Here is a 21,271-nt window from a genome sequence, read left to right as displayed (position 1 = left end):
CCCTTTTTTTTTAGAAAATTGGAAACGTAAGATATGCTTGTTGTGGGCGAGAGGCTAAGCCACCTTCATCTTTCTTTTTTTGTGGAATACCTGACCTCACCCAGACCTGTGGCCCCCAGGTAATTTGAGTTTGAGAGCCCTGAGGATTATTGCTCCTTCTCTTCCCTCACAGAATGGACTGCACTTATATAGCGTCTTTTACACCTTAGCAGTGCCCAATGCCCTTTACTATTAGGTATCACATTCACCCATTCACACACTTCCACACTCCAGTGGGTGACTGGGAGCAATGTGGGTTTCAGTGTCTTGCCTAAGAACACTTCGACATGCGAACCGCTCTGACAACTGAGCCACAGCCAGCCCTACAGTCCTCAAGAACAAGATGCACACCACATATGCAAACTTACACTTGATGCACACCAACTCTCTCCACACATGTACAGACAGACCCCTTTAACTTATTTGCTCCGCCGAGGTGGAGGTTATGTAATCACCGGCGTTGTTTTGTTTGTCTGTCTGTCTTTTTGACTGTTAGCAAGATAACTCAAAAGGTTACAGATGGATCTTGATGACATTTTGATGAAATGTTGGGAATCGTACCAGGAATAGATGATTTGATTTTGGTGACGATCCAGAAAAGATCATGGATTCTGGATCACTTTGATCTTTCAATGGAGGGTCAAAATTTGTTCCTCAATATCTCGGTTGATTATTGACTAATATTTATGGAATTTGACACAATCATGTAGGGTGGGGGCCTCTATCTCACCATTGAATGTTATCTGGATCTGATCCAGAATTAAGTGAGTTTTAACATTGAAAACCCCATTTCCGGATTCAAAAATGTTAAAAATACATGTCAACTCTGATTCACTTTTACTTTTCATGGTTGGTGTATAAAGACACCAAGAACTATTCAGAACCTTTTGGTGATGATCCAGATCAGCATGTGGACGGTGTAAATCCAATTACAAGGGGAATGAGCCGCTTGGCAGAGGTCTGCGCTCTCTGAGATTTTTCTCTAGTTAACTTATTGTTCTGTGCGTAGTTTGTTTGTTTATTTATTTATTTACTTATTTATTGATGAGACATTATTCCCACATTAGTTTTTATTTCCCCACGTCTGCATTCCCTCTTCCTCCCAAAGGATAAACAGAAATAGACCACAAATAGAAATCGACCACACCTTGCCGGATCTACATCTACTACTGCCTTGTACACACTTTCCTTAAAACGAGAATGTAAATATGTGTGGACCTCAGAACTAATCAGCTTGTGTGAGCATGTAACGGCCAAATGTGTGTTTAGGGAACGTTTTGTAAAAAGGTGCTTAACCTAAACTGTTGGGCTCCTTTAGGGATGTGCGCACACAGGAAAGCCTGAGGACAGCAACAAAACGTCCACACAGATTGCTTTGTGATAACATGTATGAGTGGAGGCGTGGCAAGGATGAGGGATTCTCTGGAAGACCTGGGACAGAGGAGCCTCACATCATCTCAGTGATGCAATGAGTCTCATTATATACATTTTCTTCCCTGAAATCTATTCTTCTTGGGGGGACTTTGGGGGTCAGTTCTGTGCATCTGCAAAAATGAATTTTTGTTTTTAAAACAAAATTTAAAAAAAATGCTAGTCCGAGAGGTGCTAATAAATTGTGTTTTTATCAAGTCATTTTTCTTCCTGTATATTTATTTTAAATCAAAACATATTAATGAATGCAAATGAAAAATTTCATTGCCAAGAGCGAGGCTAGTGAATGCCCAACAATATGCATATATGCAACATGATAAAAAAAAATTAAATTGAAGTCCCACTGAGAGGCATTCAGGTTCATTCCCTCACAGCATCACCAGAAAACCCACTAATGCTGTCTCACTGAGGCAAAAGCTTCAGAAGCACCTGAGAGGAATCCTGAGTCCGCCTGTCCCTTGTCTTTTTTCTGTCCAGCAACTGTATAACTTAACTTGTTTGGTCTGTTTTTATAAACACATCTGTATGTATGTTATTACTCTTAGAATGACAGCATAAAATATTGTCCTAATAGCTAGCAACATATTCCTATATGCATCAAGTCCAAGTGTAAAGATGACAATGAGCAATAAATGAAATATCATTTTTTTATTGAATGTAAAAAAAGTATCTTGTTGAATAAAGTAGAGGATTTATAGACTGCTTGGTTGTCTGTCGGCTTGTCTGTGTCTTTTTTATGTGTGTCGGCCGGTACATTAGTTTTATTGGTTAGGTTTTGTCTGGTGGTGGGTTCACTGACCTACATAGATAGCAGTAAGAATAGTGATGTACCTTCTTTTACCAGGGCCTACAGTAAACACATCACCACAGAAATACTCAATAATGACTCACACTCATGCTGGCTGGTTTCAGGATACAATATAATGAGCCACATTGGCTATAAATACCTACCATCATGTGCCATTTGTGACATGAATGATGCTTTTGTTTGTCTCCACTAGTAAAAGAGAAATGACGTTTGACACGGCGGTGTCTGGGTGCAGTTTGATGTCTAAAGTATGCATCTGGCAGCGATTTGCAAAGAATGGATTCATATAAAAATGAACTATTTCATAACCATTTTAATGGAGGTTCTTGACTTGGTTGAGAAGGAGACCCAATACTTTGTGCTTTCTCCTCAGTTTGAAGACAACTTCAGTTGATTTCCTTTCATCTTCTTCGTGAGCCACTAACTGTTGAGCCGCTGAGTCTTTTGTTTTGGCTGTATTCATAAAACTGCCGCGTTCATTGCATTTACTCAGAATGAAGGCTGTTTTAAATGAGGCTAAAGGCTGTCGCAAACTGTATTCTTCCTTTCCGTAGCATCAATTTTGAACATGAATTTCTCCCTTCTCTTCCTGCTCCTATTTTCTGGGCTTCTTAATCGATGTTTTCCTGCCAGAGAAGTTGCATTTCTTTAACTCCGGCCGTAAGGTTTTCAAATGTGCAGGAGAGAAATGCATGGTAGAGCGAGGGAGAAAGTGAAAGATAGCGAAAGAGGAGGCATTAATCGTACACTCGGGGGAAAGACCGAAAGCTACAATGGCCTCTTCTCCTTCGCCTCCACTGCTTCTTGTGGCTCATGAATAATAGAAAAAAGGAGAAGGCGCTCCCTTTTTCATCCTGTCAGGGCATCTTGGTTTTGGTCCATACTTCCCTTCCTTTTCTTCTCAGTTTCTCAATGTCACGCCTCTGACCTGTCCCCAACATGAACAGTGCAACGTGAGGACGTTTTATACACCAATAACCCGTCACCAGAACCTGCTGATGTACGATACAGCATGTTAAAAGTCTTCAGATCCTTACCAACAAGGTTTTCACAATGAAGGGATTTGCCTTTGAGAAATAGCAAGCTTTGCGAAAGCCAGTCGCTCATCAGTATAAAGATATATTAAAAAGGATTGCTCACTGTTGAGATTAAGGAGAATAGACAACATTTATCAAGCCCAGAAGCTACTTGTGTTTTAGCCTGCAGTATTACTACCAAAGTACTGCAGTACATATTAAAGCCCAGTAAAAACTGTAACTTCAATATTGTACTAATAATATCACATGCAATTGTAAATGATATTACAATCAGTTCAATAGAACTTGAAAAATTAGGGTCACCAGTCCTAACAGGATGCCATGAGTGTGTTAAATCATTAAATCTGAGTTAATTTCCCAATTTCTAACACGTCCTGAATGCAGCATAAGGCAGCATTACTGAGCTGACCTGGTTGCACCTGGTAAAAATGCAAGCAGGCTGGATTTAGACTTTTGGCTTTCAGATGTCTTTCTATTCATGTCTGCTCTCAGAATTTGGCAGCAGGTGAGACGATTAGTATTATTGTATGTTAACCTCCAAGTTGAAGTTGGGTAATATGTACTTCATTTAAACTTGCTGCGTTGCCACATTCAACTTCAGGTCACTATTTAATGCCAGCTCTTCATAGGAATGGGAATGCTTTGCATGTTTTCCTCCATTAACTGCTAGCTGTTAGCGCTGCCTGCCAAGAGCGCCACGGGATTCTGCAGACCACCTGGCGCTAACAGCGAGCTCCCAACTTCCTTCCTCCTGCTGATTCTATTCATAAAAATGCAGAGCTTCATCCCTCGTCTTAGATATGAATGGTTTGAATGACATTTTAAACTGGCACGTGGTCTGTTCGAGGAGCTCCAGAGCCTGACAGAGCTCACCTGATCCCCTAGCTCAAAAGACGATGCAGATATCTCTGTGAGGCTGAGGATGACACCATTCTTCATCGTCAAATAGTCTTTTATTTTGAATAAAAGGAAGAGCAGATGATCAGGCGGCTGACTCCTGCTCAGGGTGTGTCTGTCTGCTTTTTATGGGTCACCTACCCTCAATCCTTTCAAGTCATACAGATGCATTCACTAATGCATTCAATCCCTCCTCTCCCACTGCTAAATCCTCACCCCTATTGTCCTTTCCCCCCCCCCAGGAACACACACACACACACACACACAAACCACCATTCTCCGCACAGGGCTAATGCGCTGGTTAATGGCCCTCTAACCCCCCCCCCCCCCCCCATTCACTCTCACATTACACTCTTGTGCACACAACTCCACATCTTTGCACGCATGTTCAAATACATGCACAGACTTTAACACACAGTGTGTGTTCGTGGGACATGTGTTTATATACCGTATTGCACAAACAGAAAATCTGCACTAATGGCCTGTCAGTCTTTAGCATGTGCATTCACGAACGGATTAGGATTAAAAACCCATCCTCAACACGCACACACAAGCATGAACACAGTGTGCATAAAGATAAAAAGGCCCAATCTCTAATGCACGTTCTGCTGGTGGTGATAATCCCACCCTCCACACACACCAGGCCGACTGCTCTCTGTGCTGCTGAGGGCACCAGACTCCATCTAATCCAGCCGTTTTAATCCACTCTTTTGAGGACCTTCTCTTTCTCCCCCATCCTCTCACGAGAGCACCGTTCAGACGGCTAAAGCACTGGGAGGAAAAACCACAGTACAGTAATACCTTGGCATACGAGTATATTCCATTCCTGGACTAAGCTCTTAACTCAAATCGCTCGTATGTCAAGTAACTTTTTCCCACATAAAACAAATGGACATATTTGTATCCGTTCCGGTGTCTAAAAACACCCAAATCAAAGCTAATAAAAACGGAGTTTTTAATTGCTATATAGATACACACACACACGCAAAAGATAACCAAAAAGAAGGAACTTGAACTGCTTTTGTTTCATTTCAATAAATGCACATTTTGCGAGGGTATTTATGGACAAAGATGTTGGATATGCACGCACAAGAAACTACGCATGCACTCATTGCAGGTGTGTGGCTCATTTATGTGCCTCGGATTAATGAAGTTCATGGAGTTATATGTGTTTGATATCATGAGGCAGATACTAAAATAGGAGAGGATTTAAAGCGAGGCTACTGCCCTACCGCTAAGCTGTCAGGAACACAGCTCTATTGTCTCCATGGCTGTATATGGAGAAGGGATGTGGTTGATTTAGGCGCATGCACTGAGCTGGATCCGACTCCTGCGTTAGAGCACTGGATTGGGCCTCATCGCTTTACCTTACAAGGAAAGGTCCAGTTGTTACTGAGACAACAGTCACCTGGCTGTTTGATGTACTGTATAAAGAAATTAAAAGATATGGTTCATACATTTTCTGCTCCCTCCTTATTATCTGGAGATATAAATAAGGAAGAAGGGCACATACGTGCAGAGACTAACACAAAGCAAGCTGAGACCTGTATGTAGAGCTAATTAGCATTACCTCTGTGTGTGTGTGTGTGTGTGTGTGCATAGCTGGGATAGGGTCATGATCTGTGGCCTAGATTTGCTGAATCAAGGAGACTAAGTAAAGAAGGGTTAAAGGGTTGAAGTGACAAAAGGAGAGAGCGGTTGGAGCTGCTAATGACTGTAGCACCCCCGTCCCCAGTGTGTCTTCTATGTGTTTGTCTGTTTGTGCCAGAGTACTTTTTCCTCTGTGGTGTCATTACCTCCACTCTCAGTGGAATCCATGTTTACCCAGCATATAGGAGTTACGCGTCTGTCGTCACCTGGCAATCACCGAGCCTGCCTCGACTTCACATTGAAACACAGCCTCCTATTTAGTCACTATTATACGGAAGCTTGGAAGGGACAATGTTGAGAACATAGTTTTGCCTGAACTATGTTGTTTGATCGTATTGTGAACTCTTTTTAACATAGTTACCAAGTCCTTCTAAAGACTTGTGAGAAGTTAGGTTAAATACTAAAAATATTACCTTTTAAAATGCATGCCTGAGCAACGGAGACAGACAACAATTCAAACACACTGCGGACATTAGTTTACAGTAAACACCAATATATGTTATGATGTAACGTTAATATGAAACTAATAATTGCCACGCACAGCGGCAGAAATAAAATTGAGCTCTTTACAGCAGACGCTCTCTCTCTCTGTCGGCATGGCAACGTAGATGCCAGAGACACCAAACACAATGACCAAATCTAGAGTCCTCCCGTCGATTTCCATCTCCGTTTTCATCTCTGGCTTCTTCCTCACTTTCCTCACGTGTTCAGACTGCAAAGGCTGAACGGAGGAGCTGATCGCTGCTAACAGATCGCTGCTATACTAATCAATAGCACTGAGCTCGGTGCTGCAGTCATGAGACGCCACACCCAGAACAACATTGGCAACCCCGAAACAAAACAGATTTTTTTGCTTATAAGAAATACTTACATATTTTTGTCTATGTATTTACGTAGTAGAGGTATATTCTTGTGTTTTTAGACCGATTAGTCAAAACAGTGAGGGATTGCTTTAACATGAATGCGAGCATAGCCTGAGTGATAATGTGTTTAAGGAATAATGTGTTCCTTGTTCACCATCTTACTTTAGTATGCTTGCATTTAAACATCTTTTAAACTGGTCTTTAGCTCCTAACAGAAAGTCCAGCTGAGGCTTATGGGAACACCATTCACCTCACAGATGAACTGGAGATATCAATTAAAAGTGAGAATATTTCTGTACCCTTAAAGATCACATATTATACTCTTTTTCAACAAGGTATCACAGTTCCCAGACACTTGTATGAAATATCTGTAAAGGTTTTTGTCAAAATATCAAACAGAGAAGCCTCTGAAAACGAAACTGAAACTAAGTTCAATGCATGCATGTGCGCAGCTGTGTGCACGCACATCTTGTGCACGTTTGCCCTCTGTGACATCACAGGGGGTGAGATTTCTGCCAGACGCGTTTCAGTAATGTAATTACAGAACTACGCAAACTATGCAGGATTCACTTGATGGTTTATTTAGCTGTTTTTGGGTTGGTAAGGACCATAATTGATAAACAATAATAGTGTAGAAACATGGGAAAAGTGAGTTTTTCATAATATGTCTCCTTTAAGTTGGGGTAATTATCTTAAAACATCTTCATATTGGTGAAGTTATTTGGAAAATCAAGCAATATAATTTTACCTCAAGAGATCTGATGATTTCTATCTATAGATCGACTTACTAAAAACACAGACAAATAACTTAAAATAGGATCAGACGGGATAAAGGTTTACAGATCTAACGTGTCTGTCATGACTAAAGTTGAGTTAGTCATGAGTTGCAGATGCAGAGGAGATGAAGCAGGTGGGGCATCACTGCTCCTCTGCTTGAACCACTCTGACAGCTGACTGTGGTTTTACTGTTAATGACGGAATGGGGCGTCGCTCAGACGACGCGGCGGAGCACAGCCATGGTGATAAACATGTTTACTGAACTGGCATTAATATACTAAAACGACACAAACACACCAGCATGACAGAGCGTGCTGCTGCAACACTACATGTGTGTGTTTATGTGTGTGTTTGTGTGTGTGTTTGTGTGTTGAGGCCTCACTGGTCCCAAAACTCTCATTTTAACAAGAATCCCTGCGGGTTGCATACGTGACTCACTCATTGTAATGGTGACAGCAATTCACACACAGACACACACACACACAGAGGAGGTGGAGGAGGACTGACACGGTTGGTGGGCCTACAGCCAGTAACGCGCCAATTAAAAGTTATTTTGGGCACGTTTATTTGTGTGTGTATAAAAAGATTTATTGGTTTGGATGTACAGTATTTATGCAGTATCTGTGCCACATGTATATCAGAATCAGATATATACTTTAACAATCCCATAGCGAAATTATATCAGCAAAAATTCTGCACTCAACAAAGAAACAGAATAATTAACTGTATGTACAATGTATAGGTCCAGTATTTATACGGTATTTACATAGTCTTAGTGCAATATATCTGGTGGAACACTGGTTTTGCAGTCATGAGGGTTTGTTCAGTTTCACTGTTATGATTGAAGAGAAAATAACTGGCTTGTGCTCCGACCATGGAAAAGAAATGTCACAGCACTCTGGCCTTTTGGGAGAGAGAAAATAGTTGCCAAAGGTTTATGGAGCTGTCCAGTGCTGATCCTGAAGGTGAACTTCAGCACTGGACAGCTCCATAGGTAGTTGGCTACATATGGAGCTGTCCAGTGCTGATCCTGAAAGTGACGTCTTTTCCACGGCATTGACTCGGGGAATGTTCTTTATCTTGCCCACTTCGGTTGTTTTTTTTGGTTTCTGCATGTCCATGACAAGACAAGGTGGTGGCTTTTTGGTTTTCCTTTGATTTTGTATCGATTATCTTTGTTCCTGCGTGATGATTGCATTTGAATGGAACTTTTCCACATTATTAGATGTGTTAATTTATTCCCATCACAAACTTTGGTTCATACTTATGATTTTTATCATTTACAGTATGGCTTTATCTCTAACAATTATTAAGTTACAACCTTTTCAAAACGTGATATCAAAACTGAATATTTTATTGTAATTACTGTGGTGGCCAAAGAGTTAAATAAAAACATAAATAGTTATTTAACAGCATGTTAAGGAGTAGTTACATTTATTTTAGATTAAATGACATTACATTTAGTTACATTTTTTACTGTGTTACGGTTTACATTTGGCCTTTGGAGGGCAAACATAATGCTAATGTGGCCCTTGGAGAAAATGAGTTTGACACCCCTGATCTAGAGCAATAATGACATTTTAATTAATGGATATATTGTTTAATGGTATTTATTTTTAATTTCTATGTCATTGTTTTAAAGAATATAATGCCATTTCAGGTACATTTGCATGCTGGTAAAAGGACACAGCACGCTGTCACCTTGTTTGGATAAACTCCTCTTGCTGCATCACTATAATCAGTTCAGGGTAAAGATAGATTGCAAACAACAACACTTATAATCAATGAAAGTTGCTTAATAAAAGATTAGATGTACCTCAGCAACAAATCAGCTAAAGTGTTTCTTTAATCTACTAATATATGTTTATGCCCAGTCCCAAACACAGAAGCAGGATGGCCATAAATGTGGACATACAACCGAGTCCAAGCTGAAAGGTACCACTGCATTGCAGCACTGCAGCAGAAAGCAATGCCTTCAGTCACAGCGCGGCTTTACAGAAGAGATATTTTTGTCTGGTAAAATAAAAGCCTGCAGACATTGTTTGTAAGTAGGTCTGTGTTTTTGAGCCATATGCACATGAATGCAGCACGTCTCAATAAAACATGGTGGATTGTTGTTAATCTTTAATAGTTCTGTCCTGGAGAATTAACCCAGATGAACACACATTTAGGGCACCGTCCTCTCACACACACACACACACGCACGCACACGCACAGCGTTCTGTTCTGTACCCCCACCCCCTGACCCTGGCTTCTCAGAGCTGGACAGCATCCTTATCATCATGGAAAAAAAATCCCCCCACGTTCCCAGTGCAGCATTGCCATGCCAATCTATGTTTGTTTAATATGTATTACATGTGCTTGTAACTGCAACTTATCCTATCCTATCCTAAAGACGCATAGCAGCAGCCCGTTTCCCACTGGGATCAATAAAGTGTTCTGATTCTGATACCCCCCCCCCCCCCCCCCCCCCACACACACACATACACACATATCCTGTTTCCCTCCTTTCATTCATGCCCCATGCATTTCTGACAATCTACCATTAGCAGTCCTTCCTGTCTTCCCTCCCTTCCTATCTTCTCTTCTCCTGGGCCTTTCCCCACCTCTTCTCCCATGGACTCCTCTCACCAGAGCTCACGCCAGTTTACACTTCAGGCCGATCCACTCAGAAAAAGACAGCAGGCTCGATGGCAGGAAAATGAGGGCAAAGCCAAGATGGCCACGTGGAGGTGTGAAAATCAAAATCTGGAGGACAGGAAAGGTGGATAGAGAAAGGAAAAGAGGTAGAGTAGCAGCAGGGCGTAGAGAAAGGACCTACAGACCCTGCCAAACATGGCATTAAGCAATGGATCGGCGGGTAACAAGCTAAAATATTTATGTCCCACTGCCTGCTGGGAGGTTGGACTAGTGGATGCAGTGTAAATGTATGTTAGGATGTGTGTGTGTGTGTGTACGCATGTGTAACTTGGTGATGTGGTTTAAAATGAGAGAAGAACCACAAAAATTCAGTCAAATAGGCTTTATAACTGATTAAATCTGATCAAAGCTGTCCTCATACATCCAACATATGAAGGCCTGGACCATCGTCCCACTCCCTGTCTGTCACTGCATCAGTCATGGATACATGGGACTGAACTCATTCTCCTCTGCAGCCACACGTCTACGGTATCTCAGTTTCCACGCTTTCACAGCTCCTTGTTCCAGACACTGAATGAATCAGACAAATAATGCATCATCCTAAACAAACATTTTAAAAAGGCGCTTCATTTATTCCTCCCGGCTATCCACCCTCCTTCTTTTCAATTACCCCAGTGCTGATGTCTGCAGTACTGTCTTCATAAAGTCAAACTTCGCCTCCTGCTGGTCTTGTTAAGAACCGCACCGATATAACACTAAAGTTGAAAATAGCCACTTAAAAAATCAGAACTTCCAAAATAAAGAGCAACTGGAAAATTACTTTGTTGATGGTGTGAGCAGGTATATCAAGTTCATCATGCACTTATTGGGTTGTAATAACAGGTGCATTATATTCATTATAATATATTCCCAGTGAAATGTAATGGTTTATAACTTATAGCATTTACCCCCAAGATCTAATTTCAATTAGAGATATTGCTGTGTGAATAAACGTAGATATCATTTATATAATGCAATTTCTCATCAAAAATTTTAATAGAATAGAATAGAATAGAATTTTTGTTCACAGTCAAACTGTCACTCCCTATATATTTAATTATCAATTCTGAAAGCATTCCATTAAAACTGAATTTTCAAGGTGAATCTTTGCACACCATGAGTAATTTATCCAGGTGCGAGTTCTCCGTTCCTAGCAGGACATTCCAGACCTTCCGGCGGACCTTTTTTCGTGTTGCACCACCAACTTGTCACCAAAGATGGCGATTTGTTGAGTGCTCATGGCTACACACATTTCTCTGCTCGTTCTTATCTTACTAGAAACGTCAACTTTAAAAACAAATTGACCGCTTTGACGAGCACCGATCTCTTCGTTTGAGGCCCACCTGACGTCACCGCCGCCATGCAGATCACGCTTAAAACACTGCAGCAGCAGACTATACAAATCGAGATAGACCCCGAACTAACGGTGAGTGGCTATGAGCTAACTTGCTAACTTTTAGCTAGCGGTACTAGCTGTCGGACGAACATTTAACTTAACAGGAACGCCCTTAAAAAAATAAATCGTATTTCTGAATGTTAGTCAACCCAAACGAAACACTGATTTAACCCTTATGCTGTGCTTATTTATCTTAATTTGGTGTTAACCGGGTCCGTTCGGACCCGGTTTGTAACTCAGTACCAACCACCCCAAAAAATCATCCAGTCATCCAGTTTTGTTCTGTACTTCATCACTAACTTATTAGCTCATCATAACCACAGTCCCCATATCAAACATTATATTATTTGGCCCCCATATGGCCCTAAGACACAATATACCTATTTTTTTCACTCGAAAATAGGATTATATTCACTCATGCTGAAAATTGGTAAATAATTATACAATCTGACTATAACAGGGTAATATATGAAGACACTTTACGGAGAAAACTGCTTTGTGGGTTTTAGAACTATTATGGAAATAAATCAATAGATCAAGCAATAAAACATTATTTAGAACATGGAACATGGAACAGTGTTTTTTTCTCACCCTGTATGGGCAAACACTGACTGACTGCGTGTGTGTGTGTGTGTGTGTGTGTGTGTGTGTGTGTGTGTGGGGTGTCCAGATGCATGCATCACAGCATTTTACAGTGTGCGTGTGCTCAAGACAGATGTATTTTTCACACTTGTCACAAGTGATGTTAGTTTTTCTGTCTTTGGTGGAGGGACAGGACTGGCACCTCTTTCGTACCCTACCGTCTTTGGCACGCCCTGGTGTGGAGGGCCTGCTGGTCTGGGGCGTGTTGGTGTGGGGGTAGCTGTTCTGGGGCGTGTTGGTGTGGGGGTGGCTGTTCTGGGGCGTGTTGGTGTGGGGGTAGCTGGTCTGGGGCGTGTTGGTGTGGGGGTAGCTGTTCTGGGGCGTGTTGGTGTGGGGGTGGCTGTTCTGGGGCGTGTTGGTGTGGGGGTAGCTGGTCTGGGGCGTGTTGGTGTGGAGGGCCTGCTGGTTTGGGGCGTGTTGGTGTGGAGGGCCTGCTGGTTTGGGGTGTGTTGGTGTGGAGGGCCTGCTGGTCTGGGGCGTGTTGGTGTGGGGCCTGCTGGTCTGGGGCGTGTTGGTGTGGAGGGCCTGCTGGTCTGGGGCGTGTTGGTGTGGAGGGCCTGCTGGTCTGGGGCGTGTTGGTGTGGAGGGCCTGCTGGTCTGGGGCGTGTTGGTGTGGAGGGCCTGCTGGTCTGGGGCGTCTTGGTGTGGAGGGCCTGCTGTTCTGGGGCGTGTTGGTGTGGAGGGCCTGCTGGTCTGGGGCGTGTTGGTGTGGAGGGCCTGCTGGTCTGGGGCGTGTTGGTGTGGGGGTAGCTGGTCTGGGGCGTGTTGGTGTGTCGATTCAGAATATGCTAAAATGGTGAACATTAGTGTTTTTGTGTTTAAATAGCCACCATGAGCACATACTATAAGCCTTGTTCCGATTAAAAAATGTTTGACGGCATTAATTGCATTTTACGTTCTTGAAACGGGTCCGTTCGGACCCTAACACCGCATAAGGGTTAACAACGCGAAACCTTACTAACAAAAACGTTAGCCAGTCTGCTAGCTGATTAGCCTGTTGACAAAGTCGTGGCGACGCGGCTGCAAAGTGTTTCCTCATACTTCCGGGTTCGTGTCGCTGTTGGTTTACTCTTAGTGTTATTCGTTGTGTTATTTTGTCTGCACGGAACTTAGCTGCCCCGTGCTATGATTGCTAACGCTGACCCTGCCAGTCATCATTAGCTTCACTGGTCATGATAAGCTTGCTAAGTTGTTTCTAGCATGCTCGTTTTGGACCAGCGTTGAGCCAGCAGAACTTGCGCTGCTCACGGAGTCTGTCATCCGGATGGGTTTTCGTGCATCTCATTTATTTTGAGCAGTGTCTCGCTGAGATGTGTGGAACTGCTGAACGCACCTTTACGGCTTCTCTTACTTCTGCAGCTCACCTGCTCTACTGACTCGAACCTTTTAGTTCGCAGGTGTGACTGGAGAACTTCCCTCTTATCGGCGTGCCGACGGTTCTGTTTTTATGTGTTTCCGCTTTTTCACCAGGTGAAGGCTTTGAAAGAGAAGATAGAGGTGGAAAAAGGAAAAGACAACTTTCCTGTGTCTGGACAGAAGCTGATCTACGCTGGAAAGATCCTGCAGGATGACAAACCTATTAAGGAGTACAAAATCGATGAGAAGAATTTTGTCGTCGTCATGGTGTCCAAGGTGAGATTTAAAAATGTGAGATCCAAAAATGTTACATTTCACTTTTCTATTCTAACATTTCTTTTCATTTAATCTGGCAAAAGGCTAAATCCACATCTGCCGCCTCACCTCCGGCTTCAGAATCCCCAAAGCCCCCCCCCGTCCAGGACTCGGGCTCCACATCGATAGCTGTCCCAGCCACAACGCCACCTTCGGCCCCGGCCCCGACCCCGACCCCGACCCCAGCAGATACCCCGACTCCCTCTGAGGAGGCCAAAGACGAGCCAAGTGCTGCCACCACGGAACCACAGCCTCCAGCCAGGTAGCACAAAAAAACCACTCGGTCCATCTCAAGTCAGAACCGAGGTCTGATTTCTTCTGCTTTGTTTTGCAGCTGCAGCAGCGGGGGTCAAGGTCTGGATGCCTCCTCAACACTCGGTAGGTCACGGGGGGGCTTCCTGCCAGACGAGTGATGTTTGCTCACCTCCAGATACGATGTGTAATTCTAGACAACTGACTGTTATTTGTGGCTTAATAATGCATTTCCTGGTCATGCTTGCTGTCCCAGAAATGGCTGCAGCTGTGATTCCGGGACTTTACAGGCCATTGTAACTTATACTGTTGATATATTTAGACAGACAAAAGTTAGCCTTCGCTTATTGTGGAGCCGCAGAGCGCAAAGGGGATTCCCATTGGTTCCACTCAGATTATATACGTACTCGTAGAGCAAAGCAAACCTCATGCTGCTTTTAAAGCTCGTGTGCCGTTTATTAATTGGACTAGGGGACGATGCGTGCCACTTTACAATACTTAATAATAAAATTGTGTTAAATAATAAGATAAAAATGTGTTTAGTCTCAAATTGCCGCCGCACACCACACTTTCACAGCAAAGGCCGCATGTCGCCCGTTCTCCTCTTGAAATAAATCCAGACGCCCTCATCCAACCAGGAAAGCTGGTTTACGCACCACGCTAACACCGCTGCTAGCTAGCTAACTGAACCAACAAAGAGCCTGGTGGTGACGCGCATGATCACATCCGTGTATTAAACAGTTGCTACTGTACTTTCAGCTTGTCCCGTGAGGGGTCGTCACAATTAGTATTTAAGAACATTTAGTGTTCCATTTCCTGTGAGGTGTTAAATATAATAACATGCAGTAATACCTCGACCCCTGAACGGTACATGTACGGGAGGTCGTTGACTTACGGCAGCATTTGGTTCCGAGGGTTTTGTCGTGAGTCGGCCAATGTTAGATTACTGTTAGTATATTATGTTGAGTTACGATACGGGACATTTCGGAGTAGAAAGAGACCATTTCCTCTCGGTAGACGTCGCGGTTGAGACTGAAGAAACTGTTGTACACTCGACTCGCTCGCTTTCCGCTACGTCGTAAAGAACAAGCGAGTGCGGTCGTAAAGTCAAACTATCGCGAGTCGCATAGGTTGTAAGTCGACGCCCCCCCCCCCCTCCCTGTACACAAATCACTGTGCACTGCTTCAGGTTTAGTTCTCTCTAATGTCATCCATTGAAAGAAATACTCCTTAATTTGCGCACCGCCCACGAAGCGTTGCTGATCGCGTGTCTTCCTGATGTTTGCAGTGACTGGAGCCGAGTACGAGACCATGCTGACTGAGATCATGTCGATAGGATATGAAAGGGAGAGAGTGGTGGCTGCGCTGAGGGCCAGCTTCAACAACCCCCACCGAGCTGTGGAGTACCTCCTCAACGTGAGTCCCACAATGCACCACTGTCCGCACACAAGCCGGCGTGCTTTATTGGGAGTTCTTAATGCTGAGCCGTAAATCACTAAACGGCGCTTCACGTCCTTTGGTGCGACTGTGTTGTTGCTTCCAGGGTATTCCCACCAGCCCAGTCCAGGAGAGCAACCCCCCAATGCAGGCCCCTGCATCTCTGCCCACAGAAGCCCCGGCGTCCCTAGCAGAGGGTAAAGGCTTGTGGCTCATCTCATTCCAAAAATAAAAGCAGTCACCGCGTGTGTTTGCCCCTGCTGCGTGAGAAATGAAAACCAGTCGCCGTGAGATTCTATTTTGGTTTGGGGGCTTCACGAGTCTGTTCAGTGTGTAACAGACTCGTTACACGAGTCGTTGCACACTGAACGTGTTATTACCATCGGCCTGTGTCGACGGTCGGACCAGTCGGGCCTCGTTTCCTCTGCTTGGTCCAGAAACTCGCCGCCGCCGGTGACGCGTCGCCGATGGCTCCCGGCTCCTTCCAGGGATGCAGACAGAGCAGCCCTCTGATTGGTCAGAGAGGGGTATCAAGAGTAAACGGAGAGATCTCTTTCTTTCTGCTCTGATTTCCCAAAACATTCCTTTTGTTTAAGTGTTCATTTTCAAAAATCGTTTGGAATTTGAGTCATGTTTTGTTTCCATGGTTACAGTTTGGACGACAGACTCGTTAAACGGCCTGAAGCCTTCAGTATTTAAGGATCATTTTAAGCTTTATTTGTTGCTACGATGAACAAAGTTGGGCTCTTTTTGGTAGTTTGTTTTATATTGATTATATATATATATATATTTATGTACTTTCATGTACTGGGCAGGTGCCTTTTGAATTTCCAGAGTATTCTGGAATTTTCCAGCCTTTTCAAAACAGATTTCTCTAAAAACAAAATAAAAACAAATCCAGTCGAACCCGTGTGTGAAAGGGGAACTGCTGATTGGCCGCATCTCGGTTCTCCTCTGGAACCTGTTCACTTAGAACGCTTCCTTTACGCTCTGGGTACGTTCTGCACGCCCGACGGTTGTTTTTTGTGTGTCACCAGGAGAGAACCCGCTTGCCTTCTTGCGGACCCAGCCCCAGTTTCAGCGCATGAGACAAGCGATCCGACAGAACCCGGCGGTGCTCCCAGCGCTCCTCCAGCAGCTGGGCAGGGAGAACCCGCAGCTCCTGCAGGTAACGCTAGCCGCTACTCGGCAGCTACTCGGGGGGGCCTGAACTCCACAAACGCTTCACTCTGACCTCCTGCCTTATTGCTGCTTCTCCTCCAGGAGATCAGCCAGCACCAGGAGCTGTTCATCCAGATGCTGAACGAGCAGGTGGTTGAGGGGGGGGAGGCGCCAGAGGTGGGAGAGATGGGAGCGGCGGGGGAGGAGGGTGGCCCTGTCGACTACATCCAGGTTACGCCTCAGGAGAAGGAAGCCATTGAGCGAGTGAGTGAGGGATGAGGAGGAGGAGGAGGAGGAGTGGGAGGGATGAGTCCGGCGTGTTGCTGGGGGGGGGCTTTAAGGTGGTTTCTTTGTGCCGGCAGTTGAAAGCCTTGGGTTTCTCCGAGACGCTGGTCATCCAGGCCTACTTCGCCTGCGAGAAGAACGAGAACCTGGCAGCCAACTTTCTCCTCAACCAGGGCCTGGAAGACGACTGAGCGGACGACAGACGCTGCCTCCCTGCTTCCCCCCCCTCCCCCCCCGCCCTCCCCTCCCCTCTTCAGCTCGGTTTAAAGACTTGCACCTCCCAGCCTCAGCTCGGGAGGGGAGAGCGAGCAGAGATGGGATGGGGCGGGTCGACGGGGTGGATGCACACTTTAACGTACACAAAATGGAGGTTGTGTGCAGGAAGGTCATACTTGTATTCCCGAAGGCTTAGGTGGAAAAGTGAATGATCAAATCCACGTCAATTCCAATGGAATGTGTGGGGTTTGTCGAGGGAGAGCTATAATTTGATTTTAGACGCGCTATGTGAATATTGTTGGGGGGGGGAGGGGTGCTTGTGTGTGAGTCCACGTCTGTGTGCCTGTCCATATGGATGCGATACAGCTACGCTACAAAAAATGTACTGGAAAGTTGCGTTCTCTAAGTTTTTTAATGCAGTCGTGGGATTCACAACTGCACACATTATCAGTGTGTGTCAAGCTTGTATCAACAAACGCCCCCGTCGAGGTGCTTGTGTCAACAAACACCCCCCCGTCGAGGGATCAACTGGAGCCACTCGGATGAAATGCGTAGATGTTGCTCGTCGATACAACTGATCAGAAGTTCTCCCGTCTCTTTTAGCGTTCGTGTCGGTGAGACGACACGTTTTAAAAATGAAATCCAGAAACCAAAACAATTTGGAAGCGCTTGCTTTGACGCTGTTAAGTGTTCGAGTCGGATGTGTTCGCACGTCAATGTGCCGAGGTCGAAATGAGAACAATTCAGCAGCAGCTTCTGTTCATCTTCAATAAACAGGTCCCAAACGATGCCTTGAGAATCTGTCGATTGATTAACTCGTCTGATGTATAAAAAAAAAACCCAAACTCTAACAACTCATCTAAAAGAAATACACAAAAGCTTCAGGTATGGAACAGGGAACCAGCTCGGGGAACATTTCAAACAAAAATGAAACCGGCTCAAATCATTTATGCCCCGCCCCCTCCCCCCGCCTGTGGCCAGAGCTCCCGAGGGAGGAGCAGCCTGTCGGCCGACCGCTGCCCTGGATGGATGGATGTCGGTCCTGCTGGGTGCCCTGGACTGGAACATGTAACACAGAGCTCCACAAGGACCTCACAATGCACACGGCACCTGTAAACGAGCTGTGGCTGAGATGCTCCGTCCAACCAAAATGGTTGAACTAATTACATACCGTTCGTAATAGCAAATAACCGAGGCTTTAAACACGGCCTGATACTCGAGGGTATTCGCTGCCAGATGTGGGGCTGATGTTTGATCCAGCAGCATCCGGTCGCCCGTCCGCCTTAAAGTAACCGTCCCACGTTAGTTTGACCCTTAGGATGAGACTCCCAACCATGGAGCTGTCCAGTGCTGAAGTTCGCCTTCAGGATCAGCACTGGACAGCTCCATATATTGCTACCTATGGAGCTGTCCAGTGCTGATCCTGAGCTCCATATGTAGCTGGGATTAACATTTCAGCACATGCTGGAAAAAACAAAAAAGTTCAAATAACTTTCAATAGTCACCTCCAGCAGATTATTAATTTCCTGACTGCAGCGTGTTGCTATTGTTATTGACATGTTGCTGATTTTTTCCGTTTGATCAGTTCACTACTTAAGTTACAAACATTGCATATTCAATTGTATAGTTGTAAAAATATATGGATAGATTATTGCTGTTATTATAGCATAAATAATTTCAATTGATTGGGTTAAGAAAACCACACTACTCCATCGATCAATAATCAAACTTATTCAAGTAAATAATATTAAATAATAAATAAAGAAAAATATCACCCAACACAAGTCCCTCTCTATCTGATTATTCATGTTATAAATATATGTGAGTAATCTCTCTCTCTTCCCTGCAGTCCTGTGCTCTCTCTCCCTCTGTTTGTCCCTCTTTCTGTCTCAGTCTGCAGGTCCTTCTGTCCGTGGTGCTGCAGAACCTGGACCTGTGGCCCTCACCACTGATGTCCATATCGCTAGCATTAGCATTTCTAGTTGTATATATCTTGCTTTTGTCTGCTCCTGCTCTGTCTCTCTATCACTTCCCTATCCATCTCCTTGTTTTTGACTCCTCCGTCCTGTCATTCTTTCTATGTCTCTCTCTCTCTCAACCCAGCTGGTCAGACAGATGGCTGTCCACCATGAGCCTTAGGTTCTGTCCAAGGTTTCTGCCTGTTAAAGGGAAGTTTTTCCTTGCCTCCGTTGTCAAAGTGCTTGCTCTTGTGGGTCAAGTTAGGCTCTGTCTTTCCCTGCTACTCCTGTAAAGTGCCTTGAGATGACTTTCTGTTGTGATCTGGCGCTCTATAAATAAAACTGAATTGAATTGAATTGGTCTGGTCAGGCTTGGCGCAGCAATGATCACACCTGAGATACAGTCAAGAACATCCTTTTATTCAATCAAGTAAAGGGGCTGCTCTTTTCAAACTGTTTTTATTATTATTATGGAAAAGAAACTGTAATTAACACATGCATTTCACCATGGGCTCTGGGGGGGCGTGTGGGTGAGGATGGGAAGGCACTCTGGGGGAGGAGGAGGAGCGCTCACGGCAGGAGGTCGGTTTCGGGCCAGAGGAGATAGGCCTGTGGGGGTGGGGGACTCAGTCTACACATGATTAAAGACGGACCAGCATCCTACAGAACACCTTAAAACAACCAAAGAAAAACATGGGCAGACGGTCAAGCCACAGGATCCGACCAGGCTCTTTGAACGATGCAGACGGCCTCAAACAGACACATGCATGCACACACACACACACACACACACGCTGCTGCAACCTGTTCATCTCTGATATGGCTTTTCAACTGGCACTTTCATTTGTCAAGGCTCGATTGATAATACTGCTGCTGGCTTCATTTTCTTGATGAATAAAAATATAATTTCCATATATACTACATACATATATATATACTACATACATATATATGTATACAGTATCCATATATACATAATGATTTTGCTGGTGGGAGTTCATATCAAGGTGCTGTCTCTGCCAGTCACCAGTGTTGTTGTTTTGTATGTATTTTGGATATTTTGATCGCTTTGGTCAACGCGCCGATCAGACACTTCGATTAACAATGGCGGTGAATCGACATGAAGCAATGCCTCTAATGGTTGTGCTGGATCTGAGCCTGTCGGTCGCCGTGCTGTGGATCTAGTCCTCTTTATGAGGTGCTTCGGGCCCCTCCCCCTATTTATTTCTTTTTTTTTACTTTTTTTAAATAGCTGGTTTCATTCAATCACTAGAAAGGTGTATAATTGAAAGTCTCAATGCAGCATCTTCCTGCTGCCTAAAAGTACGCAGTAACAGTGAACGAAGTAAAAGAATCAAAGAGCGAAATCCAAATTCAATTATATATATTTTTTTAAATAGACAGAAACAAGAGTTACAAAGACGCCATCCTACGCAAGCAGTCCTAACGTCCTTGTCTGAGGGCCGAACCGAAACCTCCCACCAACACTTCCTCCTCCGCCAGGGACGGCTTGTCACGAAATTCTCCTGGGCAAAGACAAAACACTTTTGTCCCTCGCCGGCCCCCATCCTCAGCACCGCCCAGAGCCCTGAGGTGCAACTTGTTCACTTACATTAGCTGTTGAATGGAGAAGCTGAAGAAGATGGGTATGGTAATACAATGTGAAGCGTACAGACAAGAATAACATGTGAGCTAACTGCATTCTGCTCAGACAAAAAAAAAAATTTTGCGTATTTTTCTTTTTTTTTTTTAAACCCCACCATTCAGAGAAAGGGAGGAGGACGAGGAGAGAAGGAGGAGGAGGACGGGGGAGGGGTTCTGCGGCTACAGACTACTCCAGTGTCCAAGATAGACAGAAGACAAGATACAGAGGAAGAGAAGCAAGACAGAAAATACTTTTAAAAACTTTTTTTTTCTTTTCTTAATTATTCAACAATAAAAAGAGGAACTAAATCACACCAATTTCCTTTAGTACTATGTATACTGCTCTTAAAAGCTTGAAGAAGAGGAGGAAGAGAAATATATAGAAGTATGAAGGAGGGGAGTTTTTTTCTTTTGAGACGGGCACTCAG

General features: G+C 44.3%; 1 protein-coding gene across 1 annotated transcript; it reads left to right on the top strand.

Moving 5' to 3' along the window:
• The first annotated feature begins 11,425 nt into the window (after positions 1 to 11,425).
• Positions 11,426 to 18,026, top strand: rad23aa (RAD23 homolog A, nucleotide excision repair protein a). Its single transcript, XM_068749917.1, has 9 exons — positions 11,426 to 11,607; positions 13,690 to 13,851; positions 13,935 to 14,152; positions 14,225 to 14,268; positions 15,431 to 15,558; positions 15,686 to 15,776; positions 16,617 to 16,747; positions 16,843 to 17,004; positions 17,103 to 18,026. Exons 1-9 carry the CDS (start codon positions 11,542 to 11,544, stop codon positions 17,214 to 17,216), a joined length of 1,116 nt encoding a protein of 371 aa, XP_068606018.1. The 5' UTR covers positions 11,426 to 11,541; the 3' UTR covers positions 17,217 to 18,026.
• Positions 18,027 to 21,271: the final 3,245 nt, after the last annotated feature.

This window comes from Brachionichthys hirsutus, chromosome 16 (genome assembly GCF_040956055.1).
Source record: "Brachionichthys hirsutus isolate HB-005 chromosome 16, CSIRO-AGI_Bhir_v1, whole genome shotgun sequence".
NCBI lineage: Eukaryota > Metazoa > Chordata > Actinopteri > Lophiiformes > Brachionichthyidae > Brachionichthys > Brachionichthys hirsutus.
The sequence above is the reverse complement of the archived record's forward strand: the minus strand, read 5'-3'. Positions and strand labels throughout refer to the sequence as shown.